General features: G+C 43.5%; 1 protein-coding gene across 2 annotated transcripts in view; it reads left to right on the forward strand.

The window, feature by feature from the left end:
* Positions 1–1,002: 1,002 nt before the first annotated feature.
* The window catches only part of PRPF6 (pre-mRNA processing factor 6), a 40,773-nt gene continuing 21,078 nt past the window's right edge, over positions 1,003–20,697 (forward strand). The window contains exons 1-11 of one of the 2 annotated variants that reach the window (XM_072996711.2): positions 1,003–1,487; positions 2,905–3,073; positions 3,649–3,767; positions 3,962–4,040; positions 4,716–4,892; positions 6,281–6,436; positions 6,812–6,906; positions 7,577–7,733; positions 8,788–8,950; positions 17,827–17,945; positions 19,600–19,818. In XM_072996711.2, the coding sequence (XP_072852812.2) occupies positions 1,273–1,487; positions 2,905–3,073; positions 3,649–3,767; positions 3,962–4,040; positions 4,716–4,892; positions 6,281–6,436; positions 6,812–6,906; positions 7,577–7,733; positions 8,788–8,950; positions 17,827–17,945; positions 19,600–19,818 (1,668 nt within the window). In that variant the 5' untranslated portion in view covers positions 1,003–1,272. The remainder of the gene's footprint in view (positions 1,488–2,904; positions 3,074–3,648; positions 3,768–3,961; positions 4,041–4,715; positions 4,893–6,280; positions 6,437–6,811; positions 6,907–7,576; positions 7,734–8,787; positions 8,951–17,826; positions 17,946–19,599; positions 19,819–20,697) is intronic. The other variant, XM_072996712.2, reaches the window with a different exon arrangement.

Genomic DNA, 20,697 nt, shown 5'->3' on the forward strand with positions numbered 1-20,697 from the left:
ATCTCGGTATAAAAAGATGTGTCACTGGAGACCAAGACCATCCACACTCTTGTATTTTTGACTATGGACTACGTACATGGGCATGAAAGCTGGACGGTGAACAAAGCTGATAAAGAGAAAATAAATTGAATCATTTGAAATGTGATGTTGGAGGAGAAGCTTTGTGGATGCCCTGGACTGCCAGAAAGATGAACAAGTGGGTCCTGGAGCAAATCAAGCTTGAACAACCTCTAGAGGCAAAAACAAAACAAAACTGGATGGAACTGAGGCTGGCTTACTTTGGGCACATCCTGTGAGGGCTGGACTCCCTGGAGAAGACCCTAATGCCGGGAAAAGTTGAAGGCAGCAGGAAAAGAGGAGGGCCAAATATGGGATGGACTGACCCCCCCTAAAGGAAGCCATGGGCTGGAGTCTGCAATTGCCCAGCAGGGTTGTGGATGATGGGGCCTTTTGGAGGTCGCTCTTTCATTCCTAGGGTTGCCATGGGTCAGAGGAGACTTGACAGCCCCCCTATCAAGCTCACCAGAGCAAAAAACCTTGTCCTTATGAAGGGCTGAGGGAAAAAAATATATGGGGAAATATTCCTTTATTCCTTCTAGTTCACAAAACCTGAGCAGGGCGAATGGAGGGCCGGGCGTTTTTTGAAGGGTCGCCCTAAGTCCCAGGCGACCTGACACACACCTCTAACCAGCAAAAAATAAATAAATAAATGGTGGGCGAATGTGTGTAACTTTTTTTTTTAATTCTCGGGGATTTCAAAATATAAACCAGTCCGTCCAAACCCAGCAGGCTCGGAAGAGGGAACACGACGGAGGCAATAATAAAACCTTCCAACGGGAAAGAAAATGTCGTCGTCGTCGTCGTCGTGCCCTCCGCGCGCGCCCGAGAAGGGAGGAGACGTTCCTCCTTCTGCCTACAGCTCCCAGAATCCTGCGCGCGGGGCGGGAGGCATGGCGGCAGGAGGAGGCGGAGCCCGCTTTCCGCCCCTCCCACCTACCCCACAGGGACGTTTTCCGAGACAAAATGGCGGCGGCGGCGACGCGGGTTGGCCTGGTCGGCGCTTGAGGGGGAACCGGAGCGAAGTGGTGGGGCCGGGTCGTGTCCGGAAGGGGCCGCCCGCCCGAGGTCGCTGAGCAAGCGGAGAAGGATCCTCCTCAGAGCAGGAGGCGGAGCGGGCCAGGCTCGCCTCAGCCTCTTTCTTCGCCGCCGCCTCCTCCTGCTCCTCGGGGCCTACGCAGTCCTTCTCGCCTCAGCTTCCCCTCAGCCGCCATCATGGCGGCCACGACGACGGCCTCGTCCTCCGCCTCGGGGGCCGCGGGCGCTCCGGCCTCTTCGAGTGGGGCGGCTTCGGGCGGAGGCAGCAGCGGCGGTGGCGGCAGCGGGGCCTCGGGCTTGACCGCCTCGCTGACGGGCACCATGAACAGGAAAAAGAAGCCCTTCCTGGGCATGCCGGCCCCGCTGGGCTACGTGCCGGGCCTGGGCCGCGGGTGAGCACCACCGGGGTCGGGGGCGGCGAGGGAGGCCCGAGTGAGTGACCGGAGACGGCGACGAAGTACCTCTTTCCTCTTAAGACCGAAGTGGCCCGGGGTCTGGCCTAGGATTCGAAATGGTAGAGCTCGAGGAAGAGGGCCTCTGAGCATGAGCAGAGTCCCTGCCCTCTTGAGCCACACATTGGAAGCGCTCCCGAGAGCCGGTTCCCGAGGAGGTAGCTCCGTGGCTCTGTCTCAACATGAAAGGAAGAAGGAAAAACAAAAGGGGGGGTTAAGAGAAGGAAGGCAACATATTGTAGCGCTTTAAAGATTTAAACAGGTTTTTATTTCCCTGTGAGTTGAATGGGTTTTGAGCCGCGAAGGCTCACAGTAAAAAAAAAAGCGTAATCTTTAAAGTGCTGCAATATTTTTGTGTCTTTCCTCCTGCTTTTGGAAAGGGCCAGGTAGCTTATGCATGTGCAGAGTGCCTTTGCTTTCTGATAGGAAAGCTAGGAAAGCCCTTTTTGGATTGCCTGTAGAAGGCCGATAAAAGAATGCATCATTATCATGTGTAAATTTCCAGCATCTCTCGGCTGTGCATATGTGCAGTCAAATCTTTCTGTTTATACTTGTTATGGATAAGTTTTCGTATAGATTCTGTGCGGTTTTCCTAACGCTAACGTGGCCTTTCTTTTAGGAAAAAACCACGCACGTACACACTACAGAAATTTGCTTGAGAAACAACATTCTGAAGCAAATGCAGCAAAAGACTATACATTTGTAACTAGGATCTTATGCCAGTGGAGATCCTGAGGGGAAAAGATGAAATTAAAATTATAGACATTCTCTCAGGGTTTTCTGTGGTTTAATTCTGCGGAGGTGAGCCTTCCCTTGTGATTGTCCCTGGTGTTGACAATGTCCTTGATTACGATTTCTGGGGATCCTGTTGATATGAACTGACCTTGTGCATGGGATACATGTGCTGGTAATTTTGCTTTAGCAGCTGCGTTGGCCGTAGCTGGGTTCCTGAATTAACATTGTCCTTAACATTGTCCTCAGTAATCATGGCTACACACTTATTTGAGAAGAAGCTACTGTTGATCTTGTGTGGGAGAAATTACTTATGTGGCTTAACTCTGTGGACATGACAGATTTGGAAATAAGCCCACGAAGGTTGTCCTGTACACCCCAAAATTAAGAGTGCTTTCTCCGGGACCTGTGTCACTCATTTGTGTCATACTGATTATCTGAGAAAGAAAAGATTAGTGCTTTGAATTTATACAAACGTTGCTCAAAGTGAGTCTTCTATGTCACCAATCAATAGTTCTCTGTCTGCTTGTGTTTAGAAGGATGTTTAATGAGATCTGAAGAACCTTTATCCAGTAACCTTTTAGCATTTTCTCATATAGTGTTGGTTTCTTTCATTTCTGTCTAGTGCTACGGGATTTACTACCCGTTCCGATATTGGTCCTGCTCGTGATGCAAATGATCCCGTGGATGACCGTCATGCTCCACCGGGGAAGAGGACTGTTGGAGATCAGATGAAGAAAAACCAGGCAGCAGATGATGATGATGAAGATCTGAATGATACCAATTATGACGAGGTAAAACCTTTGTGGCCTTGTTGCACTGATTGATGTTGAAGATTGCATCTACATTATGCTGGGATCACAGGCTCTTTCAGCTGAGAGTGTCTGCTCTATTGGGCCACATTTCTTCTCCAAGGTCTTTGACAGAGATATTTTCAAGTTTTCTTGCCTGGTTCTCTTTTAACCAGTGATGGAAGAGGTTGAACTGAAGATGTTTTATTTGTAATGTCCATGTTATATAATTCACTTTTTGGTGGGTTATTCTAATAATAATTGTATGCCATCAAGTTATAGTAGCCCTTCTCAGGGTGTCCGAGATACTGTATAAAGGACTCAGAAATGATTTATTGTTCTCTTCTTCTAGTAGTGCTGTGTCTCTGAGTAATGTGCCCAAGACCACACAGGCTAGTTCTTCTCTTGGGAGGCACATTGGAGAAGTGAACTCCTAACCTTTATTTCCAGTGCCACGTGTTCCACCTCACTTAGTTATTCAGCTGAATTGTTGTAGTGAAGCTCATTGTTAAATTAGGCTTGTTTATTGGGCTGGAATAGGGTTCTCGTAGTTAACACCACTAATTTGCCATTCCCAGTTCAATGGATATGCTGGAAGTCTGTTCTCCAGTGGGCCATATGAAAAAGATGATGAAGAAGCAGATGCAATTTATGCTGCTTTGGATAAAAGAATGGATGAAAGGAGAAAGGAAAGGAGGTAAGGCTGCTTTCCAGTCTGTGATATACCATTAACTGGCTGTTTGAATCGGAGGCTTTTATTTTTTAATCCACCCCCTGCATTTCTTGTGTTTACACGCTGCTCAGGGCATTGTTAGAATTAAAGCTCTTGCATCTCTGATTCAGATGTTTAGTCTCAGCTAATTGCTGTTTACTGTACTTTTTATTTTCTAGAGAACAACGCGAGAAAGAGGAGATTGAGAAGTACCGAATGGAACGGCCAAAGATTCAGCAGCAATTCTCAGATCTGAAAGTAAGGAAAGAAATAATGAAATAAAAAAAGTGTAGGAGGTGCACCACCAATTTTTTTGGCGGCGGCAGAGGGAGAACAGAAAAAAAAGTGATATAAGATCTACATGGATTTTGGCAGAATTTCATTCTGGGATACATGATTTAAAATGCTTGTTTTTGTTCCTCCTTTGCAAAACAGAAGTGACTTAAGTGGTTGGGGATGAAAGAGAGTGCACTGACATTGTTACTTTAAGTTGTATTTTGCTGAAATTAGAGTATAAACTCACAATTTCAGGTTATAGCAAATTTCATGGTCTTGTATCTGTCACCTTAATTTCTGCCCAGCAGTTGGCTGAAGCCAACATAGAATGAACCATAACTATGAACTTTCTCAAATATAGACAGATTGGCCTCTGTTGTGCTCAGAGGGATGAAATACAAAGATTGGCATTCAAGGGCTGGAGGAAACAGATGCCTGACTTAAAAAAGAATGGAGGGATGATGTCTTCATGGCTGCGGCAAACATCTGTGTTAAATAGAAAGGAAGCTTATGTCCTTTCGTAAGAAAAGCAGGCAGCCAAAGGAAACCTTGCAAAGGCAAGGATACTGTTTTCCAGAAGCCAGAGAAATCAAGGACAGTGAAATGAATAAGTGGGTGAAATGAATTCAGTACTGTAATAATGTTTATTCTTCCTAGAGAAAACTGGCTGAAGTTACTGAGGAAGAGTGGCTGAGTATCCCTGAAGTTGGTGATGCTAGGAACAAACGTCAAAGGAACCCACGTTATGAGAAACTGACCCCTGTTCCTGACAGTTTTTTTGCAAAGCACTTGCAGTCAGGCGAAAATCACACATCTGTGGATCCCAGACAGACGGTGAGGAAAGGAAAGTGTTGATGGAACAGTAGTAAAACCTGGTTCATCTGAAAGCGTGACTTGTGGAGTTAACTCAAATAAACATGCCAGCGTTGTTGTGCAGAAGGCAGGTAGCTGTTCCAAGCCATAGGTCTCCTGTTGCCTGCACTGAGTTCCAGTCATCTGTACAAAGTCTAATTGGGGTAGTATCTGAAGGTGGGGCAAGCAGTGAAGACGGAAGGATTTTCTCCCTCAAACCTTGAGCATGAACAGGGGCAGTGCATGGAGATTTTGTTATTCTTATTTGCCTAGTCTTCTGATAGCTTTTGTTTGTTCTGAGTTAACATGAGTCATAACCTGTGGAAAAACTGGGTTAAATGCTTGAAATATTTGCAAGAATGATATTCAAAGCATATTCCTCCATACAAAGAGTCTGAAAAGTGTGTCCTAACACCTACTAGGTCATGTGAGACTGCTGGTTGTAAGTGCTGTCTCTGAGTTCCTCAGGCCTGGCCTTAATGTGGCAGCTTGCTATGAGTGGGAGTGAAAGCAAAAATACTTTCAATCACTTCAGTGCATTTGCTCAGCTTTTGAAGTATATCAGAAATTTAAAACAGTTAAAGACTTCTCTCCAGAGTTAGAACTAGGAGAGATAATTAAATTCCCATACTGGGCATAATTCACAGCAGCTGTTCAGTAATAATGTCCTTGGTAGTTAATGGATTTTAGGATAGCATAGTTTTTTTTTTCTGTTTAATTGGGTGTTACTCAAGTTCAGAGAAGTCACCAACAGTCCAATGGTATGTAATCTATTTATATCTGTATCTTTATCTAGCTAGCTATCTAGCTATCTATCTAGCTATCTAAAGCAAAAGCGTGCTGCTTATCTATATCTATATATATGGCTTGCTTCTGTTGGGTTACTATTGCACTGCTTACAATTCTATTAACTTCTGGTGTGGCCAAGAAACTTGAGTATGAGTAAGGACTGTAAGTGTGAAACAGTAAAGCTAAGCAGATCATAGTGAAAATGTGACTCCTGTGGTTCCTTCCAGCCCTGGTCTTCTATGATCAGAAAGCTCCACCAGGTCTTCCCAAGGGTTCCTGATGAGTAGGAAGAAGTGAGTTGAGCCCTTAGGTTAGATAAGGCTAAGCATACTCATGCCATTTATGGAGACGGAAGAAAGTAGAGCAGTGTACTAGCGAAAACAGGTCTCTCCCTTTACTAATTGATGGGGATCTTGTGGCAGAGTCTCGGTAATATGCCAGTAATACACCTTTCCCCATCCACCTGATGGATGCTTTGCTCTTGTATAAAGCTAAGAGCTCAGGTTGCTGAGAATTGTTTGCCTTGTTGGTCTTTCAGTAAAAAATACATTACCCTGTCTCCACACTTTTTCCTCTTGTAGCAGTTTGGTGGTCTGAATACTCCCTATCCTGGGGGTTTAAACACTCCTTATCCAGGAGGAATGACACCTGGGCTAATGACACCTGGGACAGGTGAGCTGGACATGAGGAAGATTGGTCAGGCAAGGAACACCTTGATGGATATGCGGCTCAGCCAGGTAAGGAGCACGGGAAATAAATACGCCTTGAAATTGATGATTGTATGTTGTGTAGATTGTTGAGCCTGGCAAAGGTCTTTGGGTCTTAAGGTGTTAGATCTCCCAAGTTTGGCTGTCAGAGAACTAGTGTTTGCCATTGTGGAATACAGTACTGGTTTTCAAATTTTTATTATTATTTTTGTCTTCCAACTGTATATTGTGTTATATTTTGAGGGCTAGAGGGGGAAATGTCCAGTTCTGACCAACAAAGTGGTCTTTTCTGTGGTTCTTTATGGAAGAATGTTCATCGTGCTTTGCTCTTAAAATATTCTTTGTGTCTGCTGGCATGTTTCTTCTGGTTCACTGCTGCATACTAATAAATACTTAACTTCTCAGGTGTCTGACTCTGTGAGCGGCCAAACAGTGGTGGATCCCAAGGGCTATCTTACCGACTTGAATTCCATGATACCCACACATGGTGGAGATATCAAGTAAGATTGAGGGTGTGGCAGGAGGAGGTTGCATTGATTTGCCTATTAGATTTTGCCTTTGTTAGGGCTCAAGGTAGGACTGTAATGGTGCAAAAAGCATTTCTCTAGGGCCCAGGCCTTGCTTGTGAAGTAGAAAGGAGAGAAAGCAGTTGAGATGGAATGGTCCAAATAGATGGTCATGTTTCTGTCTTCCAGGAGTGGAAACCTTGCCCTACTGTCAATTTTGTTAGTTTGCTTTGCCTCTTACATGGGCAGGGATTAAATTAGCAGTATTGCCTTAAGTAAAGAAGTACAGATTTTAAGATTGAATGTCAGAGTTTGGGTGAAGCAAAAAACATGCCTTTAGTTGCTTCACTAGTTTTTTACCAGGACAATATTTCACCATTGGTAAACATTAATGGAGTGAAATCTTTTGTGCAGTTTAGTGTGCACAACAAGAAACAGTGACAATGTTAGGGGAAAGTGCAGCAAGATGGAAATATTATTCATAAATGCTGCACAACGGATAAAATCATCTGAACTGCCTGGCTGTAACATCTGGCAGGTCTCTGCTGGCATAACTTTACATGAGGATGAACAGGATTTCAGTTATGGTAATATCTGTGAAATTATAACAGCTGTGATGTAGGAGAATATTAAGTTGTCACCTATGTATTTTCTCCCTTGCTAGTGACATCAAAAAAGCACGCTTACTTCTGAAGTCTGTGCGAGAAACTAACCCTCACCACCCCCCAGCTTGGATTGCTTCTGCACGCTTGGAAGAAGTGACTGGCAAACTGCAGGTAGCTCGAAATCTCATCATGAAAGGGACAGAGATGTGTCCCAAGGTAAGGATTTGTTTTCTATCATTTATCCTTAACCATAGGTGGAAAAAACTTTGGTCTTCTGAGTGTAATGATGTACTGTTGTTGGCGCTCTTCACTATTGGCTACAGCTGATAGGAGCTTGAGTGCAACAACATCCAGAAGGCCATAGGTTTCCCAGTCTGGGTCTTAAGAATCTGCGCTGGTCAGCTGTTCATTTCTACTTAATTCTCTTCAAACAGCCTTTCTGTCCTCCTTCATCCTGTTCTTCTTCAAACTTGCTTCCATCTACCATAACTTTCTTTATACGGGAGCAGCGTATGTAGTTCTTGGATTCTTAAGAGTCATAGCAGTAGTAGCTGGAAAGGGGTTCTAGCAGTAGCATGGTTTGGCTGCAGCCCCTCATTTACATTCCCTGGAGAAGGATTCAGAGGTGAAAAGTCAGGCAGCTTAATACACTCATTGGAGGCTTTCTCCATGCTCACAGGCTCCTCTTGTCATCTTTGACTCATCCCCCCCCCCCAACTCATTGCAAACATTTTTCCTTCTCTTTATATATTCTTCCTTCCATCTTGGGCAAAAACAAACAATAAAATAAAAAATGAGACAAAAATGTTCTGGCACCTTAAAGAATAACTGCTGTATTTTAACATGAGCTTTTGTAGACAAGTCCACTTTTGTAGACCTTCCTTCCATCTATTAGGGTGATTTTCTGATGAGAGAAGGTTTAGCCATAGGGGAAATCTGTTACCTTGAGTTTCAGGAGAGAGCTTTGCTGGATACAGTTGGAAATGGATGCTAGACTAGATGGATTAATGGTGTACAAGTCCTTAGCTGTGTCTACCCAGACTTCTTTCCTTTAATCTGCTTCTTCAAGTAGAATCTTCCTAACCTTTCCATTCATTTCCTGCTTCTGTCTTACTTTCTTCTTCACTCCATCATTTGATTCTTCTTTCTCTTCAGCCTACCCTGTGCAAGCCACTCTGGCAGCTCTGAGGTCACTCTTGTGTCTGTCCTCCCATTTTCTGGTCCCTTTTTACTGCTAGATTTTATTGACTTAATTTCCCTGCTTCTGCAGAGTGAAGATGTTTGGTTGGAAGCTGCCCGCTTGCAGCCTGGGGATACTGCGAAGGCTGTGGTGGCCCAGGCTGTTCGCCACCTTCCACAGTCAGTCCGGATTTACATCAGAGCGGCGGAGCTAGAGACTGACATTCGAGCAAAGAAGCGTGTCCTTCGGAAAGGTGAGAGACTCCTGTTTAGAAACGGCAGTAAACTCAAAATCTGTTTGTTGGAATAGTGGGAACGGGGTTGCAGAGTATCATGTCATTGGAACTGCTTCCCTGCTTCTTGGTCTTTTTCCAAGTTGAGCTGAAATGCTACTGCTTATCCTTTAAATAGTTGTTGGACTATCTTCCTCAACCCTATTGGCTTGATGGGGGGGCATCTGATGTCTATTTGCTCCTCCTTGATATGTGATCAATAGAGAGATTTTCAGTAGTTGTGTTTGTCTGTCTTTTAAATACTCTCTATAAGAAATTTCAGCTAGCTCTCATTATTTTGCGATTTCAGCACTGAGCACATGCTGTTTTATTCTTAGGCAATGGCAGATGTTTTAAGCCACTTTAATAAACATTCCCTGATGATGATAATAAGAATAAGGATAATAACCTTAGAATTGCAAAGTTGGAAGGGACCTAATGGTTGTTGTGGGTTTTTCGGGCTTCTTGGCCGTGTTCTGAAGGTGGTTTTTCCTAACGTTTTGCCAGTCTCTGTGGCCGGCATCTTCAGAGGACAGCAAACAGAGCACAGTTTGCTGTCCTCTGAAGATGCCGGCCACAGAGACTGGCGAAATGTTAGGAAAAACCACCTTCAGAACACGGCCAAGAAGCCCGAAAAACCCACAACAACCATTAGATGCCAGCCGTGAAAGCCTTCGCGAATACATTGGAAGGGACCCTTTGGATCGTCGAATCCAGCCCCTGTCAAGGAGGCCCCGTGGGAAATCGAATTTCCAACTTCTGGCTCTGTAGTCAGAGACCTAAACCACAGAGTTATCCAGCATGTTTCCATTTGTTCTTTTGGAGATTATTTTGTGGGTTGTATGTGTCAGTCATGGTCCTTCAAGACCTTGAAATCAAGTTTACATGAAACTTAGCATTTAGACCTGGTTTTATATTGGTTAATTTGTGTGATTTTATGCAGTTGAAGTCTGGAGTACCATTTTCAGTGGTGATTGGATGGTAGACTTCCTTAATCAGCATATTGCTGTTCAGTCCATTGTAGGTGAGGGTTTTAAGACTGAAGGACAGAATTACAGGACATCGTTTTCTCTCACTTCAGACTTTTCTCTCAATATGGGCATGGACTGGGAATTCCCTGCCGTCAGGTATTTTGGTGTGTGTGTGTCTTGTGAGTGGGTAGGGTCTGCAGGTCCCAGTGATGATGGCTTCTCTCATAGCATGCACATTGTGTCCAACCAATGACAGCTACATAACTTTCCATTAAAGTTATGATGTATTGCACAAAAGATTGCTGTAATCTGGGTGACGCTGGGTAATTTTATTATTTTTAAAAAAGAATAGTAAGTAACACAAGTATGTGGGCCCTTCTACAGTGTTACTGCTTCTTCAGAGGGTTACTGTTGGTGTTTGGTAGGCACATTTCTATGAGTGGGTTTTGCTAGGCTGGGCGTGGGATAACATTGATCAATCCAGGCATACATGGCCTGCTGGATGGGTCTTGACCACAAATCCTCTGCCTCTGGTCCTCTTAGAGTGTTGATCTCTGCCTGTGTGATAGAGGATGCTGTGAGTAGGTCACAGATGTGCCAGACTAAGCATTTGATGATGGTTTTAAGAGCTGGTCCTTGTATTTTGAGGGCAGCGATGTTCTTGTTTTTTGCCCGGGACCCTTGAGGAACTTGGTCTGGCTTAACAGTGGTCAACATTGATGTCATCATATCTCTTGATGTTTGTCAGAGAGTGAAGGCCATTCCTGAAACTCACAAAAGGCCTTGCTACTTTTCCCGTTTGTTCCGAGAATGGAGCACCTGATCTTGCATCCTCCTCCTGGCCTCTTTCTTGTGGCCGTGAGAAATTGGTCTGGGCAGCTGGGCAGTTTTTTCTGTTTAGAATTCTATTAATTGTAGGCTTCAGCTACTGTTTGGCAGAAAGGTAAATGCCATGTTCTGCTATCAGAGGACTCTTGTTCTGGTGGTTCTATTTCTCTTTTGTTTTGCTGGGTGTGACCAAAAAATTGCCGCAGCATGTGAGCCTTCCATCGAGGCATACGGAAATTTAAAGCTCTTGTTGCAAGAATGTGCTGATCCCTGCTGAGCAGTGTTTCGGAGCATCAGGGCCTGTCATTCTGCATTTAGGAAGTGCTTGAAGAACCTCCTGCTGCAGCTATAAATGTGATAGAGGACCGTTAACAGCCAGCTTGTCAGAATGTTGTCGCAGTAAATTCTCAGAATATCCACTGCTGCCTCAGTGCCTGAGGATATTGTAATTATTTTCTTTCATGGACCGTTGCAAGTATAATTAAAGACATAGCACTGACTTGACACTTTAAGAACAGAGTTGAAAAGCTGTTGCAAGTGTTTTGCTTGTTGCATTAAAGTGCCAGATTCTAGTAGCTCTTCCCCCCCTTTCTTTGCAGAATAACAAAGGAAAAGGTGGAATTCATAGGACAGGCTTACCTTAAAATTCAAGAACTAGTGATCTGGCTCTGAATTCTGTTCCTGTTGCTGTCTTCTCCAACCCTTCCTCACATTTCTTCAAGTACTTACTACTGCTCCCTTCACTTTTTAGTGGGTGGGCTTGTTATTGAAAAGGGAGGTTGAAGATGATGAAGAAAGCAGGCAAGATGTAGAATCTGGAATATGACTCAAAGTATGTACCGTACAGTGGTGCCTCGCTTAGCGATGTTAATTCATTCAAAAAAAAAATCACTGCTAAGTGATTTCATCGCTAAGCGAAACGCGGTTTCCCATTGAAATGCATTGAAAATTGGATAATCCATTCCAATAGGAACGAATTGCTGTCCTTAAGCGAAAATCGCTATAGGAAACATCTCTAAGTGAAACATGGTTCCCCAATTGAAATACATTGAAACCTATTCAGTGCATCTCAATGGGGGAAAAATACAACAACAAATTAAAAACGAGTCAGAACAAAGTCAAATTTGGTTAACAAAGGGTTTATTAAGTGCACTTTATGATTTCAAACATTTTAAACAGTAAACTTTAACTTTATAAATAACAGAAAAACATTTAAAAAACAGCAAACATGAGGCTGTTTAAACCATTGTTAAGCGAAACAGGGGACCCAAAATTTAATCGCTATGCGAAGCATGGTCCCAACCATCGCTAAGCGAAAATCGCCCATAGGGACCATCGCTAAACAAGTGCAAAAACGCTCCAAAAAAGTCATTGCTAAGCAATTTCATCGCTAAATGGAGTGCTCGTTATGCGAGGCACCACTGTATTTTTTGCTCCATAAGACGCACTTCCCCCCCGAAAAAGTGGGGGGAGTCTGTGCGTCTTATGGAGTGAAGGTGGCGATTTCGCCCCCACTGGCCCCATTGGGGGGAGCCTCCCAGGGGTCCGAGTGAGCCTTCCAGGACCCTTGCGGGGCTCCTCCCGCCCCCCACAGGGCCAGCAGGGGTGAAATCTCCAGCTTCCAGGACCTTTTCTGAGCCTTTCAAGCCTCACAAAAGGTCCTGGAAGCTGGCAATTTCGCCCACGCTGGCCCTGTGGGAGGGTGGGGGGAGTGTTGCAAGGGTCCGAGTGAGCTTTCCAGGACCCCTGCGACGCTCCCCGCACGGGGCCAGTGTGGGCTAAATCGCCACCTTCTGGGACTCTTGAGGCTTGGGAAGCTTCAGAAGAGTCCCAGAAGGTGGCGATTTCACCCCATCTGCCCCCCCAGGCCACAGGGGGTGAAATCGCCACCTTCTGGGACTCTTTTGAGGCGTGGGAAGCTTCAGAAGAGTCCCTTAAGGTGGCGATTTTGCTCCCTCTGGCCCCACGGGGGGTGGGGGGAGCCTCCCAAGGTTCAGAGTCTGCCTTCCAGGACCCTTCGGAGGCTCCCCCCACCCCCCACGGGGCCAGCGGGGGCAAAATTGCCAGCTTCCAGGACCCTTTTGAGGCTTGGGAAGCTTCAGAAGAGTTCCTGAAGGTGGTGATTTCGCCCCCTCTGGCCCCATGGGGGGGCAGGGTGAGCCTCCAAAGGGTCCTGGAACACACCCTAGGACTCTTTGGAGGCTCCTCCCCCCCCAAGGGGCCAGAGGGGGCTAGGGTGTATTCCATAAGACGGACCTCTCCATAAGGCTCACCAATTTTTTAGAAGAAAACAGATTAATTTTTCCCTGTTCTCCTAAAAATTTGGTGCGTCTTATGGAGAGGTGCGTCTTATGGAGCAAAAAATATGGTATTTACTTTGTTCAGAGCATCTGGTTGGATTAGGAGTAATGATTCTTGATTCTAAGGTGATAACTAAGCTGAGCAGTGCCACTGCTCATCCTAGAGGATCCTGTGCCTCTTTCCTACTTTATATCCTCCCCCCCTCTTCTGACTGCTTTTTGTCAGAAAAGACTTGAACCTACAACAGCTCTTGAACTGGTGAGCGAAATAATGCCAGATAAAAGTTTAAAGATTGGTCTTCCTTTTTGATCTAAACAGTTAATAGACCTGCCCTGTCTCTCTGGATACACGTTGCTCCTTAACAGAGTCAAAAGCCTCTAATTTCTGAAGGTCTCTATAGTTTCTTGGTTTTGCTCCTAGTTCTGAATAGGAAGCATTAAATTGAATTAAGGAGGAAATGAGAGGGTTGTTGATCAAGACTGTGAAAGAGGTCAGGGAGCATCTAGCCACCTTGAGTGAATGTATGTCTCCAGGGTCAGATGAACTCCATCCAAGAATGCAAAAGGAACTTGCAAATGTAATCGCATAGCCTTTGTTTATAATCTTGAAGATCTCTTGGAGAACAGATGAGAATGGTCTCCCTGGAGACTAGAGGAGGGCAGATGTCTTACCCCATTTCCAAAAGGGAAAGAGAGAAGATCTGGCCAACTACCAACCGGTCTGCTTGACATCAATACTAGGAAAGGCTCCAGAACAAATCATTAAGCTGTCAGCCTGTGAGTCCTTAAAAAAATACACTGTGATTTTTAAGATTCTGCATAGAATTTTCAAAAACAAGTCCTGCCAGACTAATCTTACCTCTTTTTTGATAAGAGTCCCAGGCTTGGTAAATAAGAGGAATGCTGTGGACGTAATCTATTTTGATTTCAGCAAGGCTTTTGATAAGGTGTCTCATATTCTTATAGCTAGGTTGGTAAAATGCGGACTAGATGGTGCTACAATTAGGTGGATTTTAGTGTCATCAGTGCCTCATCACCATCCTGGAAGGGAATGACAAGTGAAGGGCTACATCTATCTTAGGGCCAGTGTTGTTCAGTATCTTTATAAATGATTTGAATGATGGCATGGAGGGGTTCTCATTAAGTTTCCAGATTATACCAGATTTGGAGAAATAGAAAATACATTGGATGACAGAATCAGGAAAAATGTAAATTGTTGCACTTGGGCACAAGAAATGGATGCAAAAATAAAGGATGGGGAGGAAGCTGGCTTTGAAGTACTGTAATACACATGAAAAGGATCCAGCAATTTTAGTGGGTCACAAACTGAACATGAGCAAACAGTTTGATGCAGCAGGGGGGGAAAGCAGACACTGTACTGGGATTTATCAATAACAGTGCTCCTCCATTCTCTTGTGGTCAGACCTCAGCTAGACCACCATGTCTAGTTTTGGGCACCACAATTAAAAAAGATACTGAGGAGCTGGAATGTGTCTAGAATAGGGCAATCAGAATGGTAAAAGATTTGGAAACCCAAGCTTTATGAGGAAAGGTTGAAGGAACTTGGCATATTCAGCCTGGGGAAGAAAAGGTATATGGTAGGCATTTTCTAGTATTTGGAAGAGGGTTGCTTAGAAGATGGAGCAGGCTTCTTTTTGTGGATAAAGAGGATGGAACCACAAGTAATGTTTTCACGTTACAGGAAGGAAGATTTGACAGTGGAATCAACTACTAGTATATGTGTTTGGACTCCCATCCAGTACAGATTTTAAACAGAGGTTGTTATGGATTCTTGTGCAGTGGACTTCTTGCACTGGCAGAGGGTTGGACTTGATGACCCTTTGCACACCTTTCAGCCCTGCTTCTATAAGGTGGTACTTTAGGGGCAGGGATTTGGGAGATGGGAGGTATTTCATAATTAGAGGATTTGCATCTTAAGGGCTGAGGAAATAAGTACTGTATAGACTTGGAACAAAAAGACCCTATTCAGTCATTAAGCACAGGGGAGTGGGGAATGACCTTTGCTTGAATGCAAGGTTGACTCAGCCTTCCATCTTTCTAAGGTCAGTAAATTGAGTACCCATTCTGCAGGTTGAGGGGCGGGCAATGCGTAGCCTGCATAATTAAATGGTAAACCACCCAGAGAGTGATTTAAGTGCTATGCGCGTGGTATATAAGCACATTCTTTGATTGACTAACTTCACAGCAAGGTTAAGATATCTTGTTTACTCTATGCTAAGTTCCTTTAAGGAGGGTAAGATGTATACAATGGTGCCTTGCTTAACGATGATAATTGGTTCCCAAAAAATTGCTGCTAAGCGAAACACGGTTTCCTATAAAAATGCATTAAAACCGGATAATCCGTTCCAATGGGAATGGATTGCCGTCCTTAAGCGAAAATCGCCATAGGAAACATCGCTAAGCAAAACACGGTTCCCCAATTGGAATGCATTGAAACCTATTCAATGCATCTCAATGGGGGAAAAATTACAACAAATTTAAAAAGAGTCGGAACAAAGTCAAATTAGTTTAACAAAGGGTTTATTAAGTGCACTTATGATTTCAAGCATTCTAAACATTTTTTAAACATTTTAAAAAATTTAAAAAACAGCCAACATGAGGCTGTCAAAACCATCGTTAAGCGAAACAGGGGGACCCAAACTGTCATTACTATGCGAAGCATGGTCCCAAACATCGCTATGCGAAAACCGCCCATAGGAACCATCGTTAAATGGAGCGCAAGATTGCTCCGAAAAAGTCATCGCTAAGCGATTTCATCGTTAAACAAAGCAATTGCTAAGCGAGGCACCACTGTATTAAAGAAATGTATAATTAAACACATTCTGTCTCTTTGTATGCAGAGTTGCACCTGATACGTGTGGCTATAACTACATGCCATCATAGCTGCAATAAATACCCTGTTTCCACAAAAATGAGACCTAACCTGAAAATAAGCCCTAGTAGGATTTTTTAGGATGCTTATCATATAAGCCCTACCCCCAAAATAAGCCCCAGTTGTGAAACCCCGCCCTCCATCCTTGTGCAGCAACCAGAAGAAGATGACATGACTGTATTTGAATACATGTAGACTGTTGCATATGAAAAAAATAAAACACCCCCTGGTAATGTGTTTTTGGAGCAAAAATTGATATAAGACACTGTCTTATTTTGTGGGAAACAAGGTAACACTTCCTTATCTCTTCTTTAGCATTATTTAGGAAGGATGAGATTTTACCTTGACTTGACTTCTGCTAATCACAGTGGTTCCCAACCTTTTTGAGTCCCAGCCCCCTTTTCTAATAGACGAGTAACCTGCAACTTCCCCACCACATTTGCATAAAAAGACATTTTTAATGTGGCAAAGTCATTCTATCTCAGAAAGTAGAGGCTTCTTTCTCCCCAAAAGGGCATGTTTTTCATACATATGCGCATTAACTTTAATATCTGACTCCGAAAGGTTAAGGAAGAAATTATTTAATGAGGGCTATTGGGGGAGGATTTCTGTGACATGTTACACTTTCTCTGCAACATATACTTGAACCCTAAGCAAGTTCAAACATGGGCATGAGTAATCTGGCCTTTCTCACTAGATTACCCATAAACATGTCCAAACCCACCTAAGTTCAAACACAGGCTGCATAAAAAACATGAAATGTTATAGAAATCCTTCCCCTAGCTATAACACATATAAGACAACCCGCGACCCCCCTCCCCATAAAACACATTGTGACTCCTTGGTTCATCAAGATGGGAAAGCACAGGATATGTGTCATATATTTATTATTCATAAATAATACTTGGGATACTTTGTCAATAATGCTTGAAACACTTTCCCCCCCTCTCCCCCTATGATCTGAATGCTAATTTTACTGACCTTAAAAGGATAGAAGGCTGAGTCAGCCTTGAGCTGGCTACCTAAATCCATTGGGATCAAACTCAAATAGAGATTTGGCCGCAGTACTGCAGTTCAATGAAACAATCTGTTCTTAGGGCACATAATGGTTTGTGTTTTCAACTTTAAACTTCCGGAAAGTCTATTTGGATATTAGAGTTAGATGTTTTCATACATTATAAAAACGTTCCAAACATGTAGAAACAAATAACTTTATTAGAATCAGACAAAATGCATAAGATTTTTTAAAAAGCTTTTTGAATTCCACAGAACTTGGGCAAGATGTTAAAATGAAGGGAGGAAAAGACAGGAAATATGTTCCCTTTTCACATTTTAAGTCTTCAGATGCCAGTGACAGAAGCTTCTGCAGAATAATTAGGTTAAGACTTCAGCTTTTTGTTAAGAAAAAATGCAGACTACACAGAGCATAGATGAGCAATTGATTCACCCTTTTGAAAATGAAAAAATCAGCTGCTATTCAAGCCTTTCCCTTTCACAAATTGACACTCTAGTGAGGTGGTGTTCACATAGAACAAAGGATGGAGATTAATTTTAGAAGATTTACTGGCTTACAGAATTGATAAAGGCCAAGTTGCAGACAATTTAGTCTAATGATTGGAAGGCTTTAGCTAAATTCTGCTTATTTAGACTGCAGGAGGATGGCATGATATTGGCTGATTGTTTCACTGCAGCTAGAATTGAGTATGTTGTGAACAGTTTCTGTATTGATCATTGATACGTGACTTGCATCTTCAGATTTCTTTACCTTGTAGTGAATTTATTATATTTGGTGATCATACCAAAAGTTCCTTTCTGAAGCTCATTTTGTTTTTCTTGTCTATCTTGCTTTCCCCCCCTCCTGTTTAGCCCTTGAACATGTTCCAAACTCTGTCCGCTTGTGGAAGGCAGCTGTTGAGTTGGAAGAGCCTGAGGATGCCAGGATAATGCTCAGCCGAGCTGTGGAATGCTGTCCGACTAGTGTGGAAGTAAGTTAGGAAATCATTGTTCATTGTTGGACCCTACACATGTCTTGTCCCTTATAAGAAAGTTTAGGGCTAAGCTGAAAGTTGACTGGGTATTGGTGGAGATTCAAATCTAGAGGCAGAGCAGAATTGCCTTGGTGGCTTCTTCCAATTTATAATTTAATGATGATGTTGAAACTCCTCCCAGCTAAGAATGATACTCTTTGATAAACTACAACAAAGGTCCCTCCATTCTGTTCCCCTCCTCCACTTCATTTCTTACAATTACAAGGATGAGTAATTGGGGGTGCATTTTGTCTTGGCAGCATCTTTGCATTCTAGATATTTAGACTTTGCTGAATCTCCTTTGTGTTCTGAATACCATACTGGTAGTTAGTATCCTACAGGGATCTTGTTTTGAGATGGGAAAAGCTGCAGTTGCAGATGCAGAGAGTATGTTTTTGTAAATGCATCCTAGTCATTGAATCCTTCTGGAAATAAATGTGTGGACTTCAATATATAAATGTGCATTCACTAAAAGAATTTAATTATAAATGGTCACTGGGCTGCTAGCAGTGGCCTGTCAGCTACGATCAAGAGAGATTAAGCACTTTGTGGGTTTGCTTGTGTCTCTCCCCCCCCCATTTTTGCTTGTTTCTGATGCAACATCCCCCCTTGCTCAGGACCAAAGTTATGGAACAAGCAGGAGTCACTCTAGCTTTTGAACATCATTCACCATCCCATTCTGCAAGTGACAATTTCAGTCGCATGTTCAGAGGAAGCCAGACAACCAGTTGCATTTTTGAGTTAAGGTCAACAGTGTGAATATCCTTGAGTCTGATTTTGTAGTTGAATTTCTGAAGTTTTCCCCCTTCAAATCCCTCTGTTGGACAGAGAGTTGAACGGAGCCTTGGCAGGGCAGTAGGACATGATTAACTGGGATGAGAAATGTATAGGTCTTCTCATAGAGCTGCCCCTTTTTGATTTTGGATGTTCAGTTTCTTTTAATCTTACAATACAGTGGTGTGATTATATCGCTGGACGACAGACTCGCTAGACGAATGGGTCTGGCGAGGTTTTTGGTGCCTCGGAAGACTATTCCTATGGCCATTTTTTGCAGGACGAATGCACTTGCAGAGGCTAGCCCAGCACCATTTTTGAAGATCGTGCCCCTTTCCCCTACCTTTAGCAAGCCTCTGAACGGAAAAAGGAGAAAAAAACCTTTTTCCACTTGGGGCCTTACTGAAGGCAGGGGGAAAGGGTGCGGTCTTGAAAAATGGTGCTGGACAAACCTCTGCAAGTGCCGCTCGCCGCTTGGAGGGACCCCTGCCAGTCTTCCGATGGTGCAAGGGAAGCCCTGGAGGACCTCCTAAGGCGGCGATCCAGGTGAGCCCCCCCCTCCAGTCCTCTGATGGTGCTTCCCCAGCTCCCTAACTGCTAAGTGACTTTTTAAAAAAAAGTTCCTATAGGAACGCATTAATTAAAATTCAATGCATTCCTATGGGAAACTGCAGCTCGCAAGACAACATTAACCCCGGAATGGATTAATTTCTTGTGAGGTGCCACTGTATTTATTTTGGAAAGAAGATAGTTTGGGAGCCTGCTTGTTGAGGATGTTTTTTGCATGGTGATAATCTCAGTTGCCTCATTTATAAGCCTTTCTGCTCTTACAATTTAGTTGTGGCTTGCCCTGGCAAGGCTGGAGACTTATGAGAATGCCCGTAAAGTCTTAAACAAGGCCCGTGAGAACATTCCAACAGACAGGCACATCTGGATCACAGCTGCCAAACTTGAGGAGGCCAATGGAAACACTCAGATGGTGGAGAAGATCATTGACCGTGCCATCACTTCACTAAGGGCGAATGGAGTAGAAATCAACCGGGAGCAGTGGATCCAGGTGCTTGTTTGGATTTTATTTTTGGAAACCCTATTTAAGAACGACCTTCACTTGGACCATAGCTATATGTTTGTCATAATATGAGACAGAGGAGTGTGCACAGATGTAAAAATACAGGAAAATAATGGGTTCCAGTGTGTTTCACATTTTGCAGAGTCTACTGTTATGATGAATCTATTAGTTCTTAAGATGCTGCAGACTAGCTAATCAGAAACCTACCGGGGGGATGGTTTAACAGGGAAAGAGCAGGAGAGATGCCTGCAGTTTGCAGTGATTAATAGTGATGGGATTCAAGGAGTGTCATGGAAGAGGGAATGAGAGGTTTTATTGCCTTGAAACAGTTGTTAGACTCCAGTTCTGTACTTACATGGAATTAAGCTCCATTGGCCCAAATCCCCTACCTCCACAGTCTCCTTTCTCCATTTAAATTTCTTCCTAGTCCTGTTCTCAATTTAGTGGACATGTGTGGATTGAGGGTGGGGTTAAGCAATGAAATTCAGCCACCTTCCCTGGGACAATTTCGTTCCATAGGCCAAATGTTTTCCTTTGTTCTTCTGCCTGTAAAGATCATTATGTAATTTAAAAAAAGAAACTGATGACTTTTTGTATTGCACATCCTCAGTGCTCTGCCTCTCCGCACATGATTCTTCTTCCCTTTCCCACTTGATGCATGCAGGAAATCTGTGAGACATGTTAGACTAACAGAGCAATTGCCCGAAGGTCATTCAGTGAGCTTAATGTCTGTAGCGGGATTCGAATGTGGTGGTTTCTAGTGTCATTCTCAATAACCATGCAACACTTCAATCAAACAAAAACATGTATTTGTTTGTAAATGTTGATTTTATATTTGATTTTCTTCAGCATTTCGTGCATATTTTA

This window comes from Pogona vitticeps, chromosome 4 (assembly GCF_051106095.1).
Source record: "Pogona vitticeps strain Pit_001003342236 chromosome 4, PviZW2.1, whole genome shotgun sequence".
NCBI classification, from domain to species: domain Eukaryota; kingdom Metazoa; phylum Chordata; class Lepidosauria; order Squamata; family Agamidae; genus Pogona; species Pogona vitticeps.